Source organism: Vipera berus (genome assembly GCF_964194415.1).
Source record: "Vipera berus genome assembly, chromosome: 5".
NCBI lineage: Eukaryota > Metazoa > Chordata > Lepidosauria > Squamata > Viperidae > Vipera > Vipera berus.
Genome location: NC_138207.1, coordinates 41,980,201 through 42,002,998, shown reverse-complemented (window position 1 = coordinate 42,002,998; position 22,798 = coordinate 41,980,201). Strand labels below are relative to the sequence as shown.

The 22,798-nt window shown below is 37.4% G+C and overlaps 1 protein-coding gene across 8 annotated transcripts in view; it reads right to left on the bottom strand.

The window, feature by feature from the left end:
• The window catches only part of TRA2B (transformer 2 beta homolog), a 33,725-nt gene extending 11,522 nt beyond the window's left edge, over window positions 1-22,203 (bottom strand). For 2 of the 8 annotated variants that reach the window (XR_014026525.1, XM_081328383.1), the window contains exons 1-6: window positions 22,066-22,169; window positions 9,354-9,487; window positions 6,998-7,202; window positions 4,961-5,149; window positions 4,008-4,123; window positions 525-608 (exon numbers count right to left, since the gene is read on the bottom strand). Coding sequence is in view for 2 of the 8 variants with exons in the window: in XM_081328383.1 (XP_081184509.1) it covers window positions 525-608; window positions 4,008-4,123; window positions 4,961-5,149; window positions 6,998-7,202; window positions 9,354-9,487; window positions 22,066-22,101 (764 nt within the window). In the remaining 6 variants the exon portion in view is untranslated. Of the gene's footprint in view, window positions 1-238; window positions 370-524; window positions 609-2,487; window positions 2,545-2,839; window positions 2,905-4,007; window positions 4,124-4,960; window positions 5,150-6,997; window positions 9,488-9,753; window positions 10,032-22,065 lie in introns of those variants that run through there. The other 6 variants (XR_014026528.1, XR_014026527.1, XM_081328384.1 and 3 more) reach the window with 6 other exon arrangements.
• Window positions 22,204-22,798: the final 595 nt, after the last annotated feature.

Sequence of the window (22,798 nt, the reverse complement as noted above, 5' to 3'; positions counted from 1 at the left end):
GGCTGCACTAATTCACAGGTTTTTTTCAGGTGCAATTCAAAGTGACAGCTACCACCTTTAAAGTCCTACAAGTCATGGAGTCCAGTTGATTAGAGTGATCAAGTTTTAGGTTCCTTCTCTTAAATATTGCCATTTACTGGTACCTAGGATCTGTGCCTTTTTTCCACAGTAACCCCATTTTGTGAAACTTTCTTCCCCCAAGATCTGGCAGGCCCCCACCCTCTTACCCTTCTAGAAGGCTCTTCTCCCCATGTGCTGGAATAGTGTGAATTTGAAGCCTGGAAATGAGTGTTGGAAGAGGATTTTTCTTGTATTGTTCGTTTTTTTACTGCTATTGAGTCACCCAGAACTGTGTTTCAGCCATATAAACTACAGTACAAAAGAGGAATATGCACTCTTTATCAAGAAAATAACTCTATAGATTTGGGAAGACTGTCGGTACTGTTAAGAAAAAAGAGACGGAGAGGTTGACACAGAGAAAGAGAGAGAGGGAGGGGATGAGATAAACAGGCAGAGAGGCTCACCTGTATGATCTACTGTAATAGTCACGGTCATCATAGCCTCTATCATAACCTCTGTCATAATAGTCTCTCCGTCGGGAACTACCACTAAATGGGAAGTATATATGTAAAATATAATATTAGAAAGAGAAATGGAACACACACACACATACATACATATATATAAAAAGGTAAAGGTTATATAAAATAATATAAAGAAAAGTAAAAAGCATTAAATGTTTCCCATTTTTCTATCAAATAGTGCTTAGATAATATATTAAAAATATAATATCAAGACATAAAATACTTCAATAATACCAGAAAAATATGCTAAACCCGTTATATCAAATTTTACATTACGAAGGCAATTATATTACTTGCAGTCACATCTTATCTGTTAACTTCCCCCCCCCAGGGCCTAGGTCATTGTTACATCTCTAAATAAGAATGATTTTACACCTTTTTGTGGGTCACACAATGCGCCAAATACATAATGAAACAACTGCTGTGTACTATGCTATTAATGTGGCTTAAGAAACCACATTAATTCTTCCTACTCAGTGCCGTATTTGCAGACTGATATGCAAAATCATAGAAATCTGCCCTCAACCTTAAGTTTTAAAAATATGAGTGTCAATGAGAATCAGTTGGGGAAAGATATATTATAGACAGTCCTTGACTTAAGACTGGTTGCCTAGCAACTTTTCGAAGTTACAATGAATCCACTTCAGAGTTAGTTCTAGTGGTTGGGCCCCGCGGTCATGTGACTGAATTTCAGTTGTTTGGCAGTCAGGTTGCACTGATGGCTTGTTTGCAGTGTCCTGCAGTCACATCACTTGTTTTACAATCATTTAGCCAAAAAGCTGAAATATACTTCCAATTTTGGGCAAATCTGATCCCATAGTGAACCATTGGTTTGCTTAATGACTTTGGCGGTCGCTTTACCATGGTGCAAAAAAGGTTGTAAATCAGGTTGGTCATATGACTGGCCTATTTTATGATAGTCACAACTTATGATCCTGATGGGCAGGTCTCATTATGGCCGTCAGTCGAAGACTACTGTTACTGCAGCCAATACAGAATGTTCTATGTGTCTTATATTCACATCTAAAACATGGAAAACTACGATATTGCTCAATAAAAACTAGGGCTGTGCGCTGATTCAGGTTTAAAGAACACAATGTAATTTGGAACATATCTAGGCAGTCCATGTAGAAACAGTCAGAAATATATCTTTTTCTGTGCTAACATGATTACTCGTGTGCATTCCTGAAAAAGACTCATTTATCGGGGGCACCTAATAATTTTCTCTTCAAATACAGTTCTGTGTCAGCCTTATGACTGACTGGATTGCAGCTGCATGTTGCCTAATCTGCCATAGATAAATCCATCCATAGCTTGTTTATCATGCTGTAGAAACCAATACCTTTTTCATTTCTGATTTGCTAAATTCTTGGTAGAACAGCTTATGGTTTGTTAGTTCTATCCATTCATAAATCAGGTGTAAGTAGAACAGCATACAACAGCATTCTGCTTGTCAGTTGTAGGAAAATATTACAGCTTGACATGTTGTACAAACTATAAAGATTAAAAAAAGGTAAAGGTTTCTGCTGTCCAGTCATGTCTGACTCTAGGAGGTGGTGCTCATCTCCGTTTTTAGCTGAGAGAGCCAGTGTTTTCTGAAAAGGCTTCTGTGGTCATGTGGCCAGCATGACTATATGCCAAGGTTCAAGGAACACTGTTACCTTCCCACCAAACTGATATTTATTTATCTACTTGCATTTGCATGCTTTTGAACTGCCAGTTGAGCAGAAGCTAGGGCAAGAATGAGACCTCACCCCGTCGCATGGTATTTTGGGTCTCACACTATCAATTGTCTGGTGGCTAGGCCCAACCCTAGGCCACCTGAGCCCCTTTCACAGACTATGAAATCTGGATGGCAAAAAAGAATGAGACCTGTTTTGTAATATAATATCTTGTTTTTTACCATATAATGTTTTTAAGGCTGAAAGACTTGACAGGCAGTGATGTTTGGAGTATCATCCTATAAGTAAGGGTTTATTATCACAACACATAGCATTGTATAAAAAGATTCAAATGTACAGTATTTTATATCTGAAAACTCTATGTGTGTGCATGTCTATGTCTGCAAAGTGCCCATACACAATCACATCTTCAAATTTCAAATACCCATGATAATGATTTCTTACTTATGAAAAATCAATGCCCATGGGATCACCATTCTCAGGACTCTTAGCAGAGACTGTAATCCCGTATCTAGAAGCTATAGCACTCCCACACACACAACCAAAAGTATGGATTTGGTATGTAGATGATACCTTTGTCATAATGAAAACTAGAGTGTCACTTGAAATAATCAACATCTTCAAAGGAGTAACATTCACTAGAGGAAAAAAACAATAACATACTGGCCATCAGCAGTGGAAATGGCAGCAAATTAGAAACAGATGTCTATTGAAAAACAGCCAAACTAATAACCAAACAAGTAACTCAACTTCCCACAAGAGGTGCTATCTAACATTATTCAGACAAGCACAAATGCACTGAAGCAACCCAGTACAATTTTCAACAAAATGGATAACTAAGCAAATTTATCGAAGAGTGCCTGACCAATCTACCCACTACAACACAACCAACATAAGCTATGAAAAAGATAACACTGCCATTTATCAAAAACATCTCAGAAACAATCAACACACTATTACAACCACACAGAATCATGGTAGCACATAAACCAATGAAAGCCTACATCTTAAGTAAACCAAAAGATCCAGTAGCCCAAGGGGGAAAAACTGGAGTCATCAATAATATAGTGTAAAGACTGCAACGGCCACTATATAATCAGACAAGCAGAGCACATCCATGAACATCAACTAGCCTGAACATAGGATGAAAACTCCTTAATTTCACAAAACATGAAGAGACATAATCACGGCTTCAATTAGGAAACTGAGCTACTTAGATCAAGTTAAATCCAAAAACTGCTAGGGAATTCCCAGAAGCTTGACACTTAGAAAAATCAGCCAATCACAATAACACAAAATGATAAATAACATTGACATTCTATCCAAAAGTAAATAAAAAAACTAAAAAACAGAAAGCCCAGAACACCTCCTCGCCTGCAAACATGCAAACAAATCAGGGATACCCTCACCAAAAGCTTCTATATGTAAAAGTGGTCAAAGTGCCCCACTCCCTTCTAGCACTGAAGATGGTTATGAATCATGTGAAAATAATCAACCTAGCTCAGAGAGCACAAGAACTCCATGATACTTTCTAAAGCAGTTCTGCAAAAATGCAAAATAACTTATGTTTAATTATTTTAAAAAAGTTTAACTGATTTCATAATTCTAGACTGTGTATCAAATCTGAATATTATTTGGTACAGAATGCTGGGTTCTATATTCAAAACTGCCCATATATAACATTAAACATGGAATTAATGTTGGAAACCTTGACCCAATGAATTAAGATACAAAAACTTACTAAGTGGGTCTGCCCATGTAAATTCCAGGAGTAGGTGTGTGGGGCCTTTTTGTTATTGAGAAATCAACTCTGATTCTTCTCCCATCAAGCTCCATTCCATTGGCTCTTTCTTTTGCCTAAATGAGGGTTAAAAAGATTGCAGAATAAATTAACTCTAATCACAAGTAGATATAAATGTAATAGCTGGAGTGGAAAGCCTATCAGAGTAGCTTTAACAATGTTGTAATACCAACCATAGTATCTACTTGAAAAAAGTGCCATAATGTATACAATTTCTTGTGAATTTATTCATCATAGCCTGGGTCATATTTATTTGTCTGTCACGAAAGAAGGCTAAGATTATGTTTGATGTAAGAATAAAACATTTTGTAATACACAAAATTATTTGTGGCACAACCAAACAAAACAAAACCAGAATCAAATAGGGTTCAAATCCCTACAACTATTAAATTACTGAGATTACCTAACCAATAATTTCCTCTCAAGTTAACTTATTTCACAGAGATAAGAATAGAGAATTATGTAGCTCTTAGAGAAATCCAGAATGTCATAATAAAGGTAACTTTATTCTTTTTCTATTCTCTGTAACAATTCAAATACGAGAGACAATAACATATGCACTGGAATTACTCCAAATCATAAAATTCAGTGGACAACTACACTGCCTTAAGGTTAAATGAGGGAGTAACAGACATTGGCCATTTAATTTAATGGAGGACTGGTATGTGTAAAAAAATGCAAAATGCAAAAAGGAAGATCTTTGTGAACAAAATTCTTGATGCTTGTAGCATACAAACTTCAGTTGTGTTTTCTTTTAAAAGTATATGTAGCTATTAACATGAATCTATGTTCAGGAAATATATTCCTTTTTATTCTGGAAAACATCTGTTTATACAACTTTAATTAGCATTTTACACACATTAATATAATTCAATATAAAGACAATTCCTTACCTCCTTAGCATCATCAACACTTTCAAAATAAACAAAAGCAAATCCTCTAGAACGTCGAGACTGCTGGTCATATACAATGGAAACATCAGCAATTGGACCATATTTGGAGAATACTTCCCTCAGATCTCTTTCTGTTGTATATAGGCTTAATCCAAATACTCCAAGACAACAGTTTGGGTCTGGATTTGCCTGTATAAAAAAGAAAAAAAAGGGAAAAAAATTCTCATAAGAACTCAATGTCCAATAAAAGTAACAAAATACATTCAGGTACAATATAAAACTATTATTTATTTGGTATTAAATAATTAACTGCCTTTTCTAGAGAGAACACTGTCCAAATCTCCACAATTTTCTGATGTAGGCCCATTATTATGCAAATTAAGTTTAGAATACACTGATAATTATTGGGAACTTGTGATTTCTCATGCTTAACATGGTTCACTTTTGTATTATTAGAGCATGTTTCTTTTGATATTTGGACATAACAAGCTTCCTTTTTTCATGATACATTTGCTCACACATGAGATCTCTTCACCCATGAAGGATTTAAATAAGTGTTTGTTAATCAACAGGGACACTTTTGGATACATAATACAGAAATATTTTTGGGCTGAATAAAACAATAGTACATGTCTCTTTAGATCAGAGAAGGGATTTTAAACTAAAGGTCCAAGGACACTTGTGATTAGATTTCAGAGTGTCCATGGACCTGTATGAGAAAAAAATACAATTTTATTTTCAATAACCTATAGCTGAAATGACCCATATCTTAACAAATTAAGAAACACATGTCACATTTTTTTAAAAAAATTGATAACTGTATCTCAGTACAGGTAGTCTTTGTTTAGCAATCTTTGCAGGCACAGCCATGACAAAAAAGTACAACTAATCCTTCGTTTATGACTGTTACTGGTTTGTACAGATAGTCTTGACTTATGACAATTAGCACAAGAAATTTATTGCTAAGTGATATATCATTAAGTGAACTGTGCCCGATTTTACAAATTTTTCACCACTGTTGTTACATGAATCACCATGGTCATTAAACAATTCATGCTTCCCCCACAGACTATGCTTGTTGGAAGCTCCTCGAAAAGGTAATCAGTGATGATCACTTGACCCCAGGATTCTGCAACTTCCATAAATACATGTCAGGTGCCAAGTGCCTAAAGTTTGATGATTGTGGAGGGGCTACAGCAGCAGTATGTGCAGGGACTTGGCAACAAATAATTTTTTTCATCATCAATGTAATTTTGAATAATTGATAATTGAATGATGATAAATCTAAGACAACTTGTAAGACAAAAGAAAGCTGAAGATCATAAGCACAGTCTTACAACTGATTTGCTTAATGACCATCCCAATTGTGATTGCTAAATGAGGACTATCTGTATAGTTTCCCCTATAATACAATCTACAACCATGTATCTTATATTATGCATTTAAATAAGTTATCTTAGAAGAGCTCTATAGGTTTCAACAGATTCTCAAAGGGGTCCATTGCCCAAAGTACTTAAGAATCTCTGAATTAGAGGATTTTGTGCAATAGTTTTTTTTACTATATTTCTACTGAAATTCTTCATGACCTCTGATTAGCCAGTGGAGAAAGTATAACTTGACACATTCATTATAAACTACATTTGTATTGGTCTTTTAACAAACATAGGTTTGTTTATACAGGACATTTTTGTTAGTACATGAAATTTGGATAGAAGTGAATGGTTTTTTTCTGCAGTGAATCATTAAAATCACTACAATATATAACTATGATCATGTTTTCCATCTTAAAATATATTAAACTATATAATCTATACTTAAGTTTAAAATGTCTTAGCAAACTTTAAAGCAATCTGAACGATGTAAATTAAGACATAACACAAATCATTAGTATACAGTATCTATTTTAAATTAAATTTACTAAATACATTTAGCATAAATGCAACTTTAACAATTACATTAGCATTATTTACAATACAATTATAACTTTACAAGATTTCTGGGTAATTTGAAAACTTTAGAACCTCCAAAGACACACACAGCTGAATTATCTCTGGTCAACTGCTGCCATCCCAGCCTTACTCTGTTGCCAACATGACGCCGACGAGTAGACATAGGAGAATGGCTGTGACTATGTCGGCGACGATAGTCGCGGCTATAAGATCTGCTTCTTGATCGTCTGTGGGATCGAGAACGTGAACGTGATCTTGTATAATGTCTGCGAGAACTTCTCCTTGATCTGGATCTATAAAGCATGAAAATTAAAAATGTCATTGTGAACGAAAAACACACACCTCACATCTTATTAATAGTGGACCTATAAAATTGCTACTATATTAGAACTAAAATGTACAACCTCTATACGTATGCAATGCTCCTATCAAAGAAGGGAGACTGTAAGCATCTTCCTGGAATTGGTGAAACCAACATTTTCAACTGACTCAGGAAGAATATTTTTTGGAATTAAAAGGCCAAAAAGCTGAGTTTACAACATTTCTATTTACATAATCCTCTGGCCTCTGGGAGTTGCTCCCAAAAAAGGATGGGGCAAAGGGATAATAGCCACAATAAAAGCAATTCTGGCTAATTCTGAAATAGATTTTATGTCGTACCTGACATTTCAAGTACAAAATCAAGAATTCAGATGTTCCAAGTTCACAACAAAAATCCAACGTTTGAGTTTCTAACTCAAAATCTGTTACAGTAGAGCACTCAAATTGCTTAAAGTTTTGATCCACTGCCATCTGGGACATTTGATTAGTCCAGGCTCGGTATTTTTCTCATTCTGTGCACACCTTTAGTAACATCAATAATGCAACCAAGGTGGTGGCCCTGTGTTGCCTTCAACCATACTTCTTATAGAAAGGAAACCTGGAGCATGGACTTTTTTGAAGAGCTCAGTAGGAAAAGGATATATCAAAAACATATCTGAATTAAAGCATGTTTCTGGTGTAAGTGAATCCAAGTGAAGCATTAGGAATTTCAAAGCAAAAATATACGAAGGCAGATTTTTTTTTATTCCTTTCCTTGTTGACATAGTATTCTATTGTTGGTAGGTTAACTTCACGGATAATTCTGGAATCCATTTCTCTGACTGAGTGGAATGTACATATGTGTACATATGTGTACATATGTACATACACATATGTTTTTACATACCCTGCCAGATATTCTTTAAATCTAGATACTAAAATACTAAACTTTAACCTTTGTGTACAGCTAATCCTCAAGTTATGACTGCAACTGAAGCAGGACTGCCAACATTAAGTAATGCAGTTGTGTGAGATCATGTCTTATGACTGCATCACTTACTAAAGCAATCGAGATTGCTGTTGTAAATCAAGATGTGCGAATCACTAAGCTGAAAAGCGAGAGTAAGGCAAGGAGCACAGGGTGCCACTGTGGGATGGAGAGGTCCTGGAGGTTAATTCCCAATAGTTAAATCAGAAGGGTCTTTCATTTAGTGTGGATCTTAGGGTAGGGGTCTCCAACCCTTGGGCTATGGACTGGTACCAAACCATGGCCTGTTAGGAACATGGGTCATGCAAGCGAAGCTTCATCTGCGCATGCACAGGATCTAGGTTGCGAACACCCCCCCTCCCCCAAAGACAACTAGTTCCTGGTGCCAGAAAGTTTGGGGACCGCTGATGCTGTGGTGTATGCAAGTACAAGGAGGGCATGGAATAAGCAGGGCAGGAGGGAGACTTACCTGGGCAATATGATCTTCCTTGCTAGATTCCCCACTGACTTTGCTTGTGGGAAGCCAGCAGGAAAGGTCACTAATGGTGATCAGGTGACCATGGGTTGCTGTAATCAGTTGTAAGTATGAGTTGGTTACTGAATACCTGAATTTTGTTCATGTGACCATGTGGACATGGCAATAATCGGAACTTCAAGGACCAGTTGTATGTTCTTTCATTCAGCATCATCGTAACTTCAAATGGTTGCCAAATGAATGGCCATAATTTGAGAACTACCTGTAATGAACTCTAGAGTCCAGTTATATTAAGATCCAGCTACGTTATTTATTTGCCTAGCAAAATTTTAATCACCCATTGTCTCAATCAAGACAAGCCATATTATCCTTATGTACAATACAGCAATTAAACTCACTACGGACACCTATAGTAACTAAACAAGATTTAAGTAACAATTGAGAATTAATGACTGGAGGACCATCTGAAAATTTTAGCACTAAATTCTAAGATCACTAGAACTAAAAGCAAACTTACAAACATACATCTCATAAGGAAATAATTGCAAACCACTCGTTAGCACTGCCACGAAAACTACATGAATACAGTCACTAAGATCAATGCAAGAGCAACTTACCTGTATTTAGACAGCCAATTAACATTTGAGATAAATTTAACAAATATACTTCACATAAGCTTACCGAGATTCAGATCTTGATCTAGATTTTGACCTAGATCGCCTTGAACCCTCCTTGGATCTGGATCTAGCAGGGGAGTGCCTTGGAGACTTGCCAGAACCATGAGCACTTCCACTTCTGGAAGCAGAACGGGACTCCTGTGTATAGAAAATGCATAATTTAGTTTAAGTTCAATGTCTTTAGTATTTTAGTCTAAAGAAGGTCTGGTGAAAAATAAAGTTCTTTGTCTCCATTATGTGTCCGGGCAGTTTCCACTAGAACTGCCTAGATTTAGGATTTTTTTGCCTGTTAAGCACTTTTGTTTTTAAGAAACCCCTGCATGGTTTTTCTTCTATTAAACAAATAATGCATGCATGCATGTTTATCAAAATATACAGGGACACATAAACAGACTAGTAATTACTTAGCGTAGTGCTTTCAGATTCCAGATTACTTCTTATCTTAACTTCATTTTTATTTCTTTTCTTCATTCTTCCGTTTCAAATTCTGACTTCTTTCATCTTCCCCACTTCACACAAATTGCTCAATATTCTATAAGTGGGACTTCTGGTCTGATAATTAGCATGCATTCACTTTCTTTTTTTTCAAATTTCAGCTTCACTTATTCCTGAGCTTCAAATAATTCTCATTTATAAAACTTGTCAAATGGCGACTTCCGCATTTTCCTTCTTCAACATTAACCTTAATAAAAAAAGAACAGGATGAAGAATATTTAAAACTCCAGGATAGATATCTAGTGTCAAAACTGAAACTAGAAAAAATGCTATGTGTTTGCACGGCTTTTAATTAGTATGCAGTTTTGTACTGTGATGCAGGTTTATGATTGTATTTTTTAGAAAAATGTCAATTCAATTGAAAATGGTTGACCAGCTACAAATTTCCTTATTAGGCCTACTTTAGATGTCCAAATAGCTGAGGACTTTTTCATATTTAACATTTAGAAATTAGTAATGTATTTCAAAATCACGTATTTACATAATTCTACTCAACTGAGCTATTTTTAATAGAGTATATGTATCAAATTAAGAACCTGATTTCTCAATAGCATATGCTTTAATTTCTTCAGCAATTATGGAGAATTCTACCATAAGTAGGAGAGCGGTCTTAATCTATGACAGCCCCCGTCAGCACCATTTTAGACTAAAAAAGAATCACTGAAAAGCATATGCTCGTGTGAGCTTTTATGAAATGCAGCTGATGAAGTGGACTGAGACACATAAAAGCTTAATAATATTTTCTTGTCAGTAAAGTGCTGTCAGACTTCTGATATGTCACAATGAAAATTTTACGCTAAAATTTAATCATGACAAAAGAAAATACATTTGTCTTAAACAACGTATTTTCCATATTATCCATATTTTAAAATTTGGTAGTTATGTTAAATTAATACCAATTATCTTAGAACAAATAATATCTATCTAGTTCCTACAATATTTGCACCAACAATACAAAAATACTGTAATACAACTGTTGCTGTACCATATACAAAATACAAATATAACATCACAGGAAGTCTTAGGAGAATTCAATCAGGACATTATTATGTTATAAAACTATGTGCGTTCTCATGCAACATTTCAATTTCATCATTCATTCAGCACTGACAATGGCTAAAACTACAATTTATTACTGCTAAAGGCAAGTTCATAGATACACTGTCTCACCTGAACTTCTTGGTATATCTCTTTCTTCAACACCCCACACCCCATGAAAACAGAAAGAATCCCCAACTCATAAACTTTTGGTACATAATGCTTATTTGAAAAATTTGACCTGGCAAAGTCTTCACATTAGAGTTGGAACAATATTTTTTTTAAAAAATAAAATCTACTTATTTACAATATTTGTATAAGTTTTTCATTTAAAAAAGAATCCTGAAAATGACCTATAAATCTCAAAGCTTTTGTCCTAAAAAAAGTACAATATATAGTTTAAATCAAGTTCAATATTTCATGTATTTTCTAAACAATGGTGCAAGATTTTGTAGCACACTACATTTACAACTACAGCAATTATTATTTATACATTTTCATTATGGGGCCATTTTTTCATAATTTGGGGATTTTGTTTTATCACAAATGACTGCAAAATAGCCCTATATAATGTTTACTATATCCAGCAGTCATGACAAATTGAGAATGTAGTTATGGGAATGGCACACAAAAATAGTTCAACTAAACTTGGAAGTTACTGAGCAAAATAAGAGTTTATTTCCATGGAATAAAAATGGAAAATCTGGTAAGTTAACATACGTGTTAGAGAATGAACCATTGTTTAGACAGAGTATGCTACTTACTTTTCACACAATTACATCCCAGTAACTAGTAGTCTGAGCTTCCCTCCAAATATGGAGTACTTAATGTTTTGTACTATAGTGTCATATAAGCTGCATGAACTGAAATCATGGACATAATTTATACAGGTAGTCCTTGGGATACAAGAGGTCACTTAATGACCAAAGTTATGACAGAGGTTGACTCAGCCTTCCATCCTTCCGAGGTAGGTAAAATGAGGACCCAGATTGTTGGGGGCAATAAGCTGACTTTGTAATAATGCCGCTTGGGGGGGGGGCAAAAGCCCTAATAAGCAGGCATATACATAGAATGAAGGCTATTGCTAAGCACATTGATTTGTGCTTTAGATTGTAAGCCGCCCTGAGTCTTCGGAGAAGGGCGGGATATAAATGGGATTAAAAAAAAAAAAGATGCCCCCAAACTAAATGCGAACCTGTTTCAAAGTTATGACAACGCAGTGGCCCTGCAGTCACTTACTCTTATGACCCCCACCATTGGGACACTGAAGAACTCCTCCACCCCCATCCTGCCCTGATGTGACCCACAGCCCTTGGGCCTGTTACCCATGCCTCCTGGAAGCAACTGCTGTTTCCCACATGTTGACAATCCCTTGTGGCCTTTGAAGCTTTCCCACAACCTAGCAAAAGCCATGAGGATTTGCAGTTTCTCAACAGCCAGCTAGGAGGGCTTGCCATCTCTTAACAGGCAGCTGATCAGCCTAGAAAGCTACAAAAGGTTAGAAAACCGGTCTTTGTTTTGCCCCAGAAAAGCAAGAGCATCTTGGTATGTGGAAACGCAGTGGCAGAACCAAGAAAGGCAGGCAGGCCCAGAATTCTCCTTCCAGAGTTTCTCACTGGCAAGACAGTCAAGTACAAAGCGTGTGTATGTGGGAGTCAGTAGGAGGCATTGGGGAAGAACAAGTTCCTTTTCTCTGGGTCGTTTCTCCTTCCCTTTTGGAAGCAAGTGCCATTTTGACGGGCCCACAATTCATTATGGCTACTCTGAAAATGGCATTTGCTTCCAGGCTTTAGCTGTGCAATCTAGGGACAAGAAGGGACAGAGCAGCTTGCTCTCGTTCCCAATGCAACAGAGTTTCCAGAAGGTCTGTGTTAAAAGGTGAGCGATCAGCAGGGCATGTAGGACCCCAAGGGACAGGAAGCAAAGCATGGAATACCTCAGGGGGGCAGGCCTTGAGCAATCTGAGGCGGGTGGACTAGGTCTCCCAGGATTACACTTACTCCTGAGGTACCCCATGCTCCATTTAACAACCCACAAGTTCATTTAATGATTGCACTGGGCAGAGAAGGGATGGCTGGTTGTTATTTGATCCAATTCATTTAATGTTTGTCCTAAACGTACAACTATAATGAGCAGGATCCATTACGGTTATAACTTTAGGATTACCTATACTTAGCTACAGGCAACTGTACAGTTCCAAGTGTTATAATTAAGCTTGTTTTAGGGGAAAAATGAATTAGATACTAGGTTCATATTGACACTGAAATTATATATCAAATATATATCTCATGGGAAATGTAATATAAGTCCTAAATTGGGATCTAGGACTCAAATTCAACTCAAGACAGAATGACGTAATTCACTATATGCACTCTGTAGCCAAAAAGACCTTTTTCAGCTTTGGTTGGTGCACCCAGTTGTGGCCATTTCTCAAAAAGAAGGCCCTGAATATAAATATTTGTGGTGTTGATACCCATTGATCAAATTACTATAATTTGTTGTATGAATGGTTGCCCTGGAAGCCTACTAAGAGACTTCAGAAGATGCAGAATGTAACTGCCTATGAGGTAATGGCCCAGACACTTTACTGTCACATTACCCCATTAGGGGATTTGCATTGGCTGTTAGTTAACGTGATATTTATCTCCTATGAACCCCCAAATGTTATGGCCTAGCCCTAGATATTTTCAAGATACTCTATTCTCACCCTATGTATACAAACAGAAAACACCTGCTGAATGTCTACATACCATTATATCCAGTAGGAAGGGGCACAGAAGCCAGCAAGTGCTCCCTCTATTAGAACAGAACAATTACTGGATATTAAATTGGCCACATCCCTCACAATCTTCCAGAAACTTGTTAAAATTTGGTTATTCTGGAAGCACTTTAGTAAAATGTACAAATAAGATGGAATGCCATGAATTCTACTGCAGTTTGAGGTTATTGTAATTAACTGTTTTACTTTCATTGTGTTAACCTTTTATTATGTAGATTGATTTTACATAATTTCTGAAGATGTAAACATTTCATAAAGCAATAAAAATAAGTTGTAATTTTAAGATTTCAGCACATGAAATGTAGTTTAATACATGGAAGCAACCCAATTCCTTCCAAATATTCTGGACTACAATTTCCACATAACTTTGGTCAAATTGGGATATCATGGGAATTGTAGACAGAACATCTGCAGGGCAGCACTTTGCTTACGTAAGTACAAATAAAATGTCAGATTCACATGCATTTTCTATATAGATGGAAGAATGGTATTATATACAAATCAAGAAACCAAGCTTTAAAAAATGCTAGTTTGTCCTTAAGCAACCTGTTTTTTAAAGCATAATTTGGAATCTTAAAAAATAATGCTAGTTGATTTCCTAAGTTTTTAAAAGTGAAAAGTTCTGCTCGCAGTCATCCATATAGCTTAGTGCTAGAAGACAGTACTTACTGGAACCAATAAGCTGTGAACTTCTCTCCTGTCATCTATTAGATACCTTTACCTATTATTTTCCCCTTCATGGATTACTGCCTTGTCGTGGCGAAGGGGCTTGCGTAATTCAATGAAGCTATGAGCTATGCCGTGCAGGGCCACCCAAGACGGACAGGTCATAGCAGAGAGTTCTGACAAAACGTGATCCACTGGAGAAGGAAATGGCAAACCACTCCAGTATCTTTGCCATGAAAACCCTATGGACAGTACCAAAAGGCAAAACGATATGACGCTGGAAGATGAGCCCCTCAGGTCGGAAGGTGTCCAATATGCTACTGAGGAAGAGCAGAGGGCTAGTACTAGTAGCGCCAGAAAGAATGAAGCGACTGGGCCAAAGCCGAAAGGACGCTCAGCTGTGGATATGTCTGGTGGTGAAAGGAAAGTCCGATGCTGTAAAGATTTTTTCTCCATAGGAACCTGGAATGTAAGATCCATGAATCAAGGAAAACTGGACGTGGTCAAACAAGAGATGACAAGACTGAACATTGACATCTTAGGTATCAGCGAACTAAAATGGACAGGAATGGGTGAATTTAATTCAGATGACCATCAGGTATACTACTGTGGGCAAGAATCCTTCAGAAGAAATGGAGTAGCCTTCATAGTCAATAAAAGAGTAGGAAAAGCAATACTGGGATACAATCCTCAAAATGACAGAATGATCTCAGTTCGAATCCAAGGCAAACCATTCAATATCACAGTAGTCCAGGTCTATGCCCCAACCACCAGTGCTGAAGAGGATGAAATTGACCAGTTCTATGAAGCACTACAGCACCTTATAGAACTAACACCAAAAAATGATGTTCTTATCATCATGGGGGATTGGAATGCTAAAGTAGGAAGCCAAAAGATAACTGGAATAACAGGCAAGTTTGGCCTTGGAGTGCAAAATGAAGCAGGGCACAGGCTGATAGAATTCTGTCAAGAGAATACAATGGTCATAGCAAACACTCTTTTCCAACAACCCAAGAGACGGCTCTACACATGGACATCACCAGATGGTCAACACAGAAATCAGATTGACTATATGCTCTGCAGCCAAAGATGGAGAAGCTCTATACAGTCAGTAAAAACAAGACCAGGAGCTGACTGTGGCTCAGACCATGAGCTTCTCCTTGCAAAGTTTAGGCTTAAACTGAAGAAAGTAGGGAAAAGCACTAGGCCACTCAGGTATGAATTAAATCATATCCCTGTTGAATATACAGTAGAGGTGACAAATAGATTTAAGGAATTAGATCTGATAGACAGAGTGCCTGAAGAACTATGGACAGAGGTTCGCGACATTGTACAACAGGTAGCAACCAAAACCATCCCAAAGAAAAAGAAATGCAAGAAAGCAAAATGGCTATCTGAGGAAGCTTTGCAAATAGCTGAGGAAAGGAGGGAAGCGAAAGGCAAGGGAGAAAAAGAAAGATACACCCAGTTGAATGCAGAATTCCAGAGAATAGCTAGAAGAGATAAGAATGCCTTCTTAAATGAACAGTGCAAAGAAATAGAAGAAAATAATAGAATAGGGAGGACCAGAGATCTTTTCAAGAAAATTGGAGAAATGAAGGGAACGTTTAATGCAAAAATGGGCATGATAAAGGACCAAAATGGCAGGGACCTAACAGAGGCAGAAGAGATTAAGAAGAGGTGGCAAAATTACACAGAAGAACTATACAAGAATGAGCTTAACGTCCCTGATAATCACAATGAGGTGGTCACTGACCTCGAGCCAGACATCCTAGAATGTGAAGTGAAGTGGGCCTTAGAAAAGCTGAGCAACAACAAAGCTAGTGGAAGTGACAGTATTCCAGCTGAGCTATTCAAAATCTTAAAAGACAATGCAGTAAAAGTGCTACACTCAATTTGCCAGCAAATTTGGAAAACTCAACAATGGCCACAGGATTGGAAAAGATCAGTTTACATTCCAATTCCAAAGAAAGGCAGTGCCAAAGAATGTTCAAACTATCGCACCATTGCACTCATTTCTCATGCTAGTAAAGTCATGCTTAAAATCCTACAAGCTAGACTTCAGCAGTATGTGGATCGAGAACTACCAGAAGTGCAGGCAGGATTTCGAAGAGGCAGAGGAACTAGAGATCAAATTGCCAACATACGCTGGATCATGGAGAAAGCTAGGGAGTTCCAGAAAAACATCTACTTCTGCTTCATTGACTATGCTAAAGCCTTTGATTGTGTGGATCATAACAAACTGTGGCAAGTTCTTAAAGAGATGGGAGTACCAGACCATCTTATTTGTCTCTTGAGAAACCTATATGCGGGTCAAGAAGCAACAGTGAGAACTGGACACGGAACCACTGATTGGTTCAAAATTGGGAAAGGAGTCCGGCAAGGCTGTATACTGTCGCCCTGCCTATTTAACTTATATGCAGAGCACATCATGAGAAAGGCAGGGCTAGATGAATCAAAAGTTGGAATTAAGATTGCCGGAAGAAATATCAACAACCTAAGATACGCAGATGATACCACTCTAATGGCAGAAAGTGAAGAAGAACTAAAGAGCCTCTTGTTGCAGGTGAAGAAGGAGAGTGCAAAACTTGGGTTGAAACTTAACATTAAGAAAACCAAGATCATGGCATCTGGCCCTCTCAATTCCTGGCAAATAGATGGGGAAGAAATGGAGGTAGTGACAGATTTTATTTTCCTGGGCTCCAAGATCACTGCAGATGGGGACTGTAGCCAAGAAATTAAAAGACGCTTGCTCCTGGGGAGGAAAGCCATGGCAAATCTAGACAGCACACTAAAAAGCAGAGACATCACCCTGTCAACAAAAGTGCGTATAGTCAAGGCTATGGTCTTCCCAGTTGCAACGTATGGCAGTGAAAGTTGGACCATAAGAAAGGCTGAGCGCCAAAGAATTGAGGCCTTTGAACTGTGGTGCTGGAGAAGACTCCTGCGAGTCCCTTGGACCGCAAGGCGATCAAACCGGTCAGTCCTAGAGGAGATCAATCCTGACTGCTCTTTAGAAGGCCAGATCCTGAAGCTAAAACTCAAGTACTTTGGCCACCTAATGAGAAGGAAGGACTCACTGGAGAAGAGCCTAATGCTGGGAAAGATCGAGGGCAATAGAAGAAGGGGACGACAGAGAATGAGGTGGCTGGATGGAGTCACTGAAGCAGTAGGCGTGAGCTTAAATGGACTCCAGAAGATGGTAGAGGACAGGAAGGCCTGGAGGAATGTTGTCCATAGGGTCGCGATGGGTCGGACACGACTTCGCAGCTAACAACAACAACAACCTATTATTTTGGCGCCTTGTTCCCAAACATGGCTAATATTGGAGATATTTTGCGGAAAAGCAAGATTTACATAGAAGCAGTTTTGCAACAGCATTCATGTTTGACTTTAGACTTTCAAAAAGTCTAAAAATGTTCACTGATCAAAAAGATTACCTGTTTATGCTACATGAGAGCCAACAAATGCATTCCACATAAAAACAATCTGTTTTTAAAACATATTCCCTTTCGTTTTGGCAGGAAAAGCTTTCTAGAAACCAGTAAAGCGTGTTCCTCTAGAATCTTAATGGTTTTCAAGTTGCATGTAGATTTTCTTCCACCAATGTGATTCTCAAGTCAGAACAATATCATTGAATAAAATATGAAAGATAAAACTCTGTATAATTTATGTTCAAAATATGTATGTCATTTATTCATTAAGCTATTTTATGAAAATAGCATGCAGAATAGCTAAGCACAACTAGTGATCAATTTTTAAAATGAAAAATACCGTGAGTTGGCTGCAGTAAGAAATCCCAAATAATTCATGGTATAGACATATCAAAAACCAAGATCATGGTCGTCAGCAAACAACCCGTTAATTTACCACCAATAAATTGGGAAGGAATACCATTAGAAAAAGTTGAAAGGATCACGCACCTCGGTTCTAATTTACACGAAAGCTGGGACATGACCACTGAAGTAAAGACAAATGAAAAAGGTATTCTGCAGTCATGACATAAGCCTAAGATTGAAAAATCAGGCTAGTCAGATGTTATATTTTTTCTATCCTGCTCTATGGAGTAGAGTTGGTCTCTTGACAGAAGGCCACCTGAAGAGACTAGAACCATTTGAAATGTGGATTTACAGGCGGCTGTTACATATAAGCTGGGTTGACAAGATCAGAAATGAGGTGATAAGCCACCTGGGAAAGCCAAGGGAAATCATCAAAACACGTGATGCGACACCCAGAAAAATACTCCATTTAATCCTCCAGAGAAAGACTGAAGGCAAATGAGGTCCAGGCAGAAGAACATCATGGTTTCAAAATCTAAGGGACTGGTATGGACAAAACTCAGCAGCACTTTTTCATGCGACTGATAAAAACAGGATCGCCAACATCCGCTAACAGACATGGCACAACAAGAAGAATAGACATTACTGCAGTCTACAGCATTTCCTCCTTTTTTTCTTTGCCTGAAAGTAATATCAATCTGTTCTATCCCGTCTTTTGTTTTAATGATTTAGGGAATAGAATGGTCCAGGAAAAGCCTTAAACGTTCAGTCAATCAACCTATCTTTAACAACAAACAAGAATCAAATGTAAAATGTAAAAACATTGTCATCAAGAAAAAAATCTTAAAAACAACATGAATTTTTAGTAGTAAGGAATTTCAGCAAATATAGCACCAAATTCTGATTTTTGGGTAATACAGGACACATTTCTAGAGTTTTTACGGGATAAATTTATTCAGAATTAAAATTGCTTAGAACCACAACTAAAACGTTGACTTCTATTACAGTACAGGCTTGTACCTTCCTTACTTTATTAAATCTGGGAAGAGACCAGTAATTTCATAATATACTGTAGTGTAATGGCTTCCTACATTAGGGAAGTCCTGAGGAGAGATAACCTATATAACTTTGTTTTGAAATTCAGACTATAAGCACTTTAACATTTTTTTAGTCTGCAGACTCTATGAACGTTGAGTAAAAGCTTTCTATATTAAAGTTTACAAAGTTTACAAACTTTTAAATTCTGATTTCATAAAAAGAACATGTGAACCCCTCATCCTTCTGTCCTCACAGATCTGGCACATCCCTTTCAGTTTAACTCCCACATTGAGTTCACGAATGACTTCATAGTTTTATCCCATCTATCCAGTTTCTATGTCTTGATTTCCACATTACTCCTTTCCCCAACATTTATCTAGGCTCTTGCTATATTAATCTCTCCTTGCAGTTAACTGCACCCACAGTTAGCAGCATGTTCAGCTATTTTCTCCAGGAGATAAAACCCTCCCATTATGCATTTCTTTGTCTTGTCTCCATTTACTTAAGTGTTTACCATGCACTGTTGCTCTCAAGAATATTCGCAGACCCATTTTGAATATATTGACAAAGATATCCTCCTTTCCAGCTACATTGGTTTTTTTTAAAAAAGCCAGAATTATTCTGTGAAGCAAATCTGAATTAGAAATATTTTTCCAAAAGATAAGTCCTCGTACAACTATGCAACTAAGTTTAAAAAAATCCACAGAATTTAGTGCAGAATTATCTTTGGAGGCTGCTCTGATAGTATAAAATACATTTCAATCATTCAGCCTAAAGTCATAAACTGTGAGTCACAATGCAATTAATTTAAAAACTTAAGAAATTAACTTAATGAAGAATTGAATATATATTTCTTAAGTACAGCAAACCTTTTCTTTATTACACTGCATGTCCCAAAGGTGCTTTCCAAAAGGCAACTGGACTTTCTTGGGTTTTTTCTTTAAAACTTTTCACTTCTCATCCAAGAAGCTTCTTCAGTTCTGAATGAGAAGTGAAATGTTTCCATGAAAGAAAAAAGAAACCCAAGCTAATTCATCTGCCTTTTGAAAACCACTTTTTAGGACAACCATGACCTGGATGACTGAGAGTCTCCACAGACATTACTACTTAATGTAACATCACCTAGCTGACTCTACAGTACAATATATGGGCTTAGAAGATCAGTTAGTCCTAATTGGAAGATCACCAAGCAGTGCTACTAGTAGGTGGTGCTGGGGGAAAAAATCTCAAGAGCAAAATTATGGAACAATTTTTGCACTGTTGCAGAGAAAGCTATATTGATATGCCCATTTAACTCAAGTTAGGCTTGAGGATGCCTTTGTCTACTTTCAACATTATTAATTAGCTTCCCAGGAAAGCTGGGTTTTTTAAAAAAAAAGTTAGCATTTTTTTTACTCTAGCTTGATCTACAGCAGTGACATCAATGCAAACTTAAAACAGTAGTGCTAAAACCATGCCTATTAGGAAAATTTACTGCAGCCAATTTTACACAATAAAAGTAGTACTCATTTATAGGCATTTATCATAATATGTGCTAAATTATATTGTACTACTTAATGCGACAGTCATATAATATTTAGGATTCTCAACTACAAAGTACAATAATCCATAAATTATTTTTTAATGGATTAATAATGATGGATACCATATATAAACATGATTTTTTCACCCCACCCTTCTCAGTACAGAAAACAGAAATGAAAATGTGAAAAGAACCAAGTGCCATTTTCTTACTCAATTTCTCTTTCTGAATCAGCAATCCAATTTGATTAAAAAATATTAATATGCCATGGCTGAATTAGAGAATTCCTAAACATGCACCGTAACAGATTAGTTGATTTGTATTTTCCAAAATTCCAGACTCCATCTCTCTTCTTTTGCACAAAATCTATTTTTTTTGCCATACAATATCATTTTTTAGAAAAGTTGCAAAATGACTATGGTGGCCTTCTCCTCCTTCTGTAATGTTGAATTAATGAAACCCTCTACAAAGCAGCAGCCTAACATATTAAACACTATCGCAATTGATGTGCAGCCTTTGCACACCTTTTTTCCTGCTTTGTGTTCCAGATTCAGCTATATTAAACCAATGCTTTTATTGCCAATTAGCAGATAAACCAATATTACACTGTTGGAGAAGTCAATATAGTTTGAAATAAAAATTTCAGCTTTTTAAATTATCTACTACTTTGGCAAAGCCTCACTTATTTTGCCCTTCTATTCCACAAACACTAATAGGATATGTTACGTTTATATTCAAAGAACCAATACTAAAAATTATTGTTCAATTTGTTTTTTAAGGAAACTGTGTGCTACAATAAAGTTATGCTGGATTTTTGGTGACAGTGCTTTTCCGTTAACAAATCAAATTATATAAGAATTCAGAGTGCACGTGTGCAAGAGCAAAAATTTGGAGTGAAGCTGAAACACCATTAATACGAAACGGCGAAAAGAATGAAATCTCTATCAGAGACGTCTGGATGCAAACACCGGGGATAGCAATCGCCATTTGCAAAGAAATCAGCTCTATCGCATTCCAGCGAGGAAAGGTTGCCAATCTTCCGCGGCCATTTTGTCCCCGCGGCGGCGCGTTCCTGCGGGTCAACTGCCCAAGATGGCGTCGGGAGAGGGGCTCACCATAGAGCTCCACGTCACAGCGCGCCCTTTCTACAGGAAACGATGGGCCATTTTCTCGCGCCAAATCAAGACGATTCAGGCTAAGAAGGGAGAGGACGTTAGGCCGGAGGAACAGCCGTTTCCCCATTCAAGATCTTTCCCTCTTAGCTCCACGCCACTCCCAGAGAAAAGGGAAGGGAAGTCAAGATGGCTTTTCTTTAAAAGAAAAAAAAAGCCGAAAATGCGTATTTTCTCTTTTAATGTAACAGGCTGCTTAAGCCGCGCTCGCAAGCACTGTATATTACCCGCTCGCCGTAGTTCTGCTCCCCGCTGTCGCTCATTCTCCCGCTTAGGAGCTGTGGACGCCAACCGCGGTTTCTAACGCCAAACCGTCTCTTCGTTAGCCTTCTCCGCAGAGGAAATGACGGCGTTTCCAAAGCCCCGCCCTTAATGCTCGAGCGTCCACTGCCTCGCTCCTACTTCCTTTCTCTAAGGCTCCAGCGCCTCCCATCCTTTGGGTGGGGGCCTCTACTCGTTTTGGCCCTGGGAGTCTTTTTAAAAAAGAATTTGCCTACCGTTCATTTATCATTATAATCGGGTTAGAAATAGCTCCTTGTAGAGCCCATATGAATACTTTGGTGTTAAACACGAGAATTACCTTTTATGGCAGGTAACCCTTCCAATTGTGGAAAAGGTTGGAGAAAGAAATAACGACTTCAACCCCAGAAGCTACACCGCCTCTTCCTATCCTCCCCATTCACAGGCTATTATTCGCAACTCCAAGGAGAAGAATCCTGGAACTTGTTTTTAGTATTTCTTTTGGTTGATATATTTGATAGGATATAATTTATTCGATTCATACCTGCTGCAGGAAAAGAGACTTCCAGGGATTCACAGCATATCGACAATACAATAAAACGTTCACTGTAATCAATAGAAGTAGCAACAAATCATACAGATAAAATGAAGACAAGCAGACCTTAACATACAATTTGAGAATAAAATAGATGGCGTGACTACATACCTCAACTATTGGCT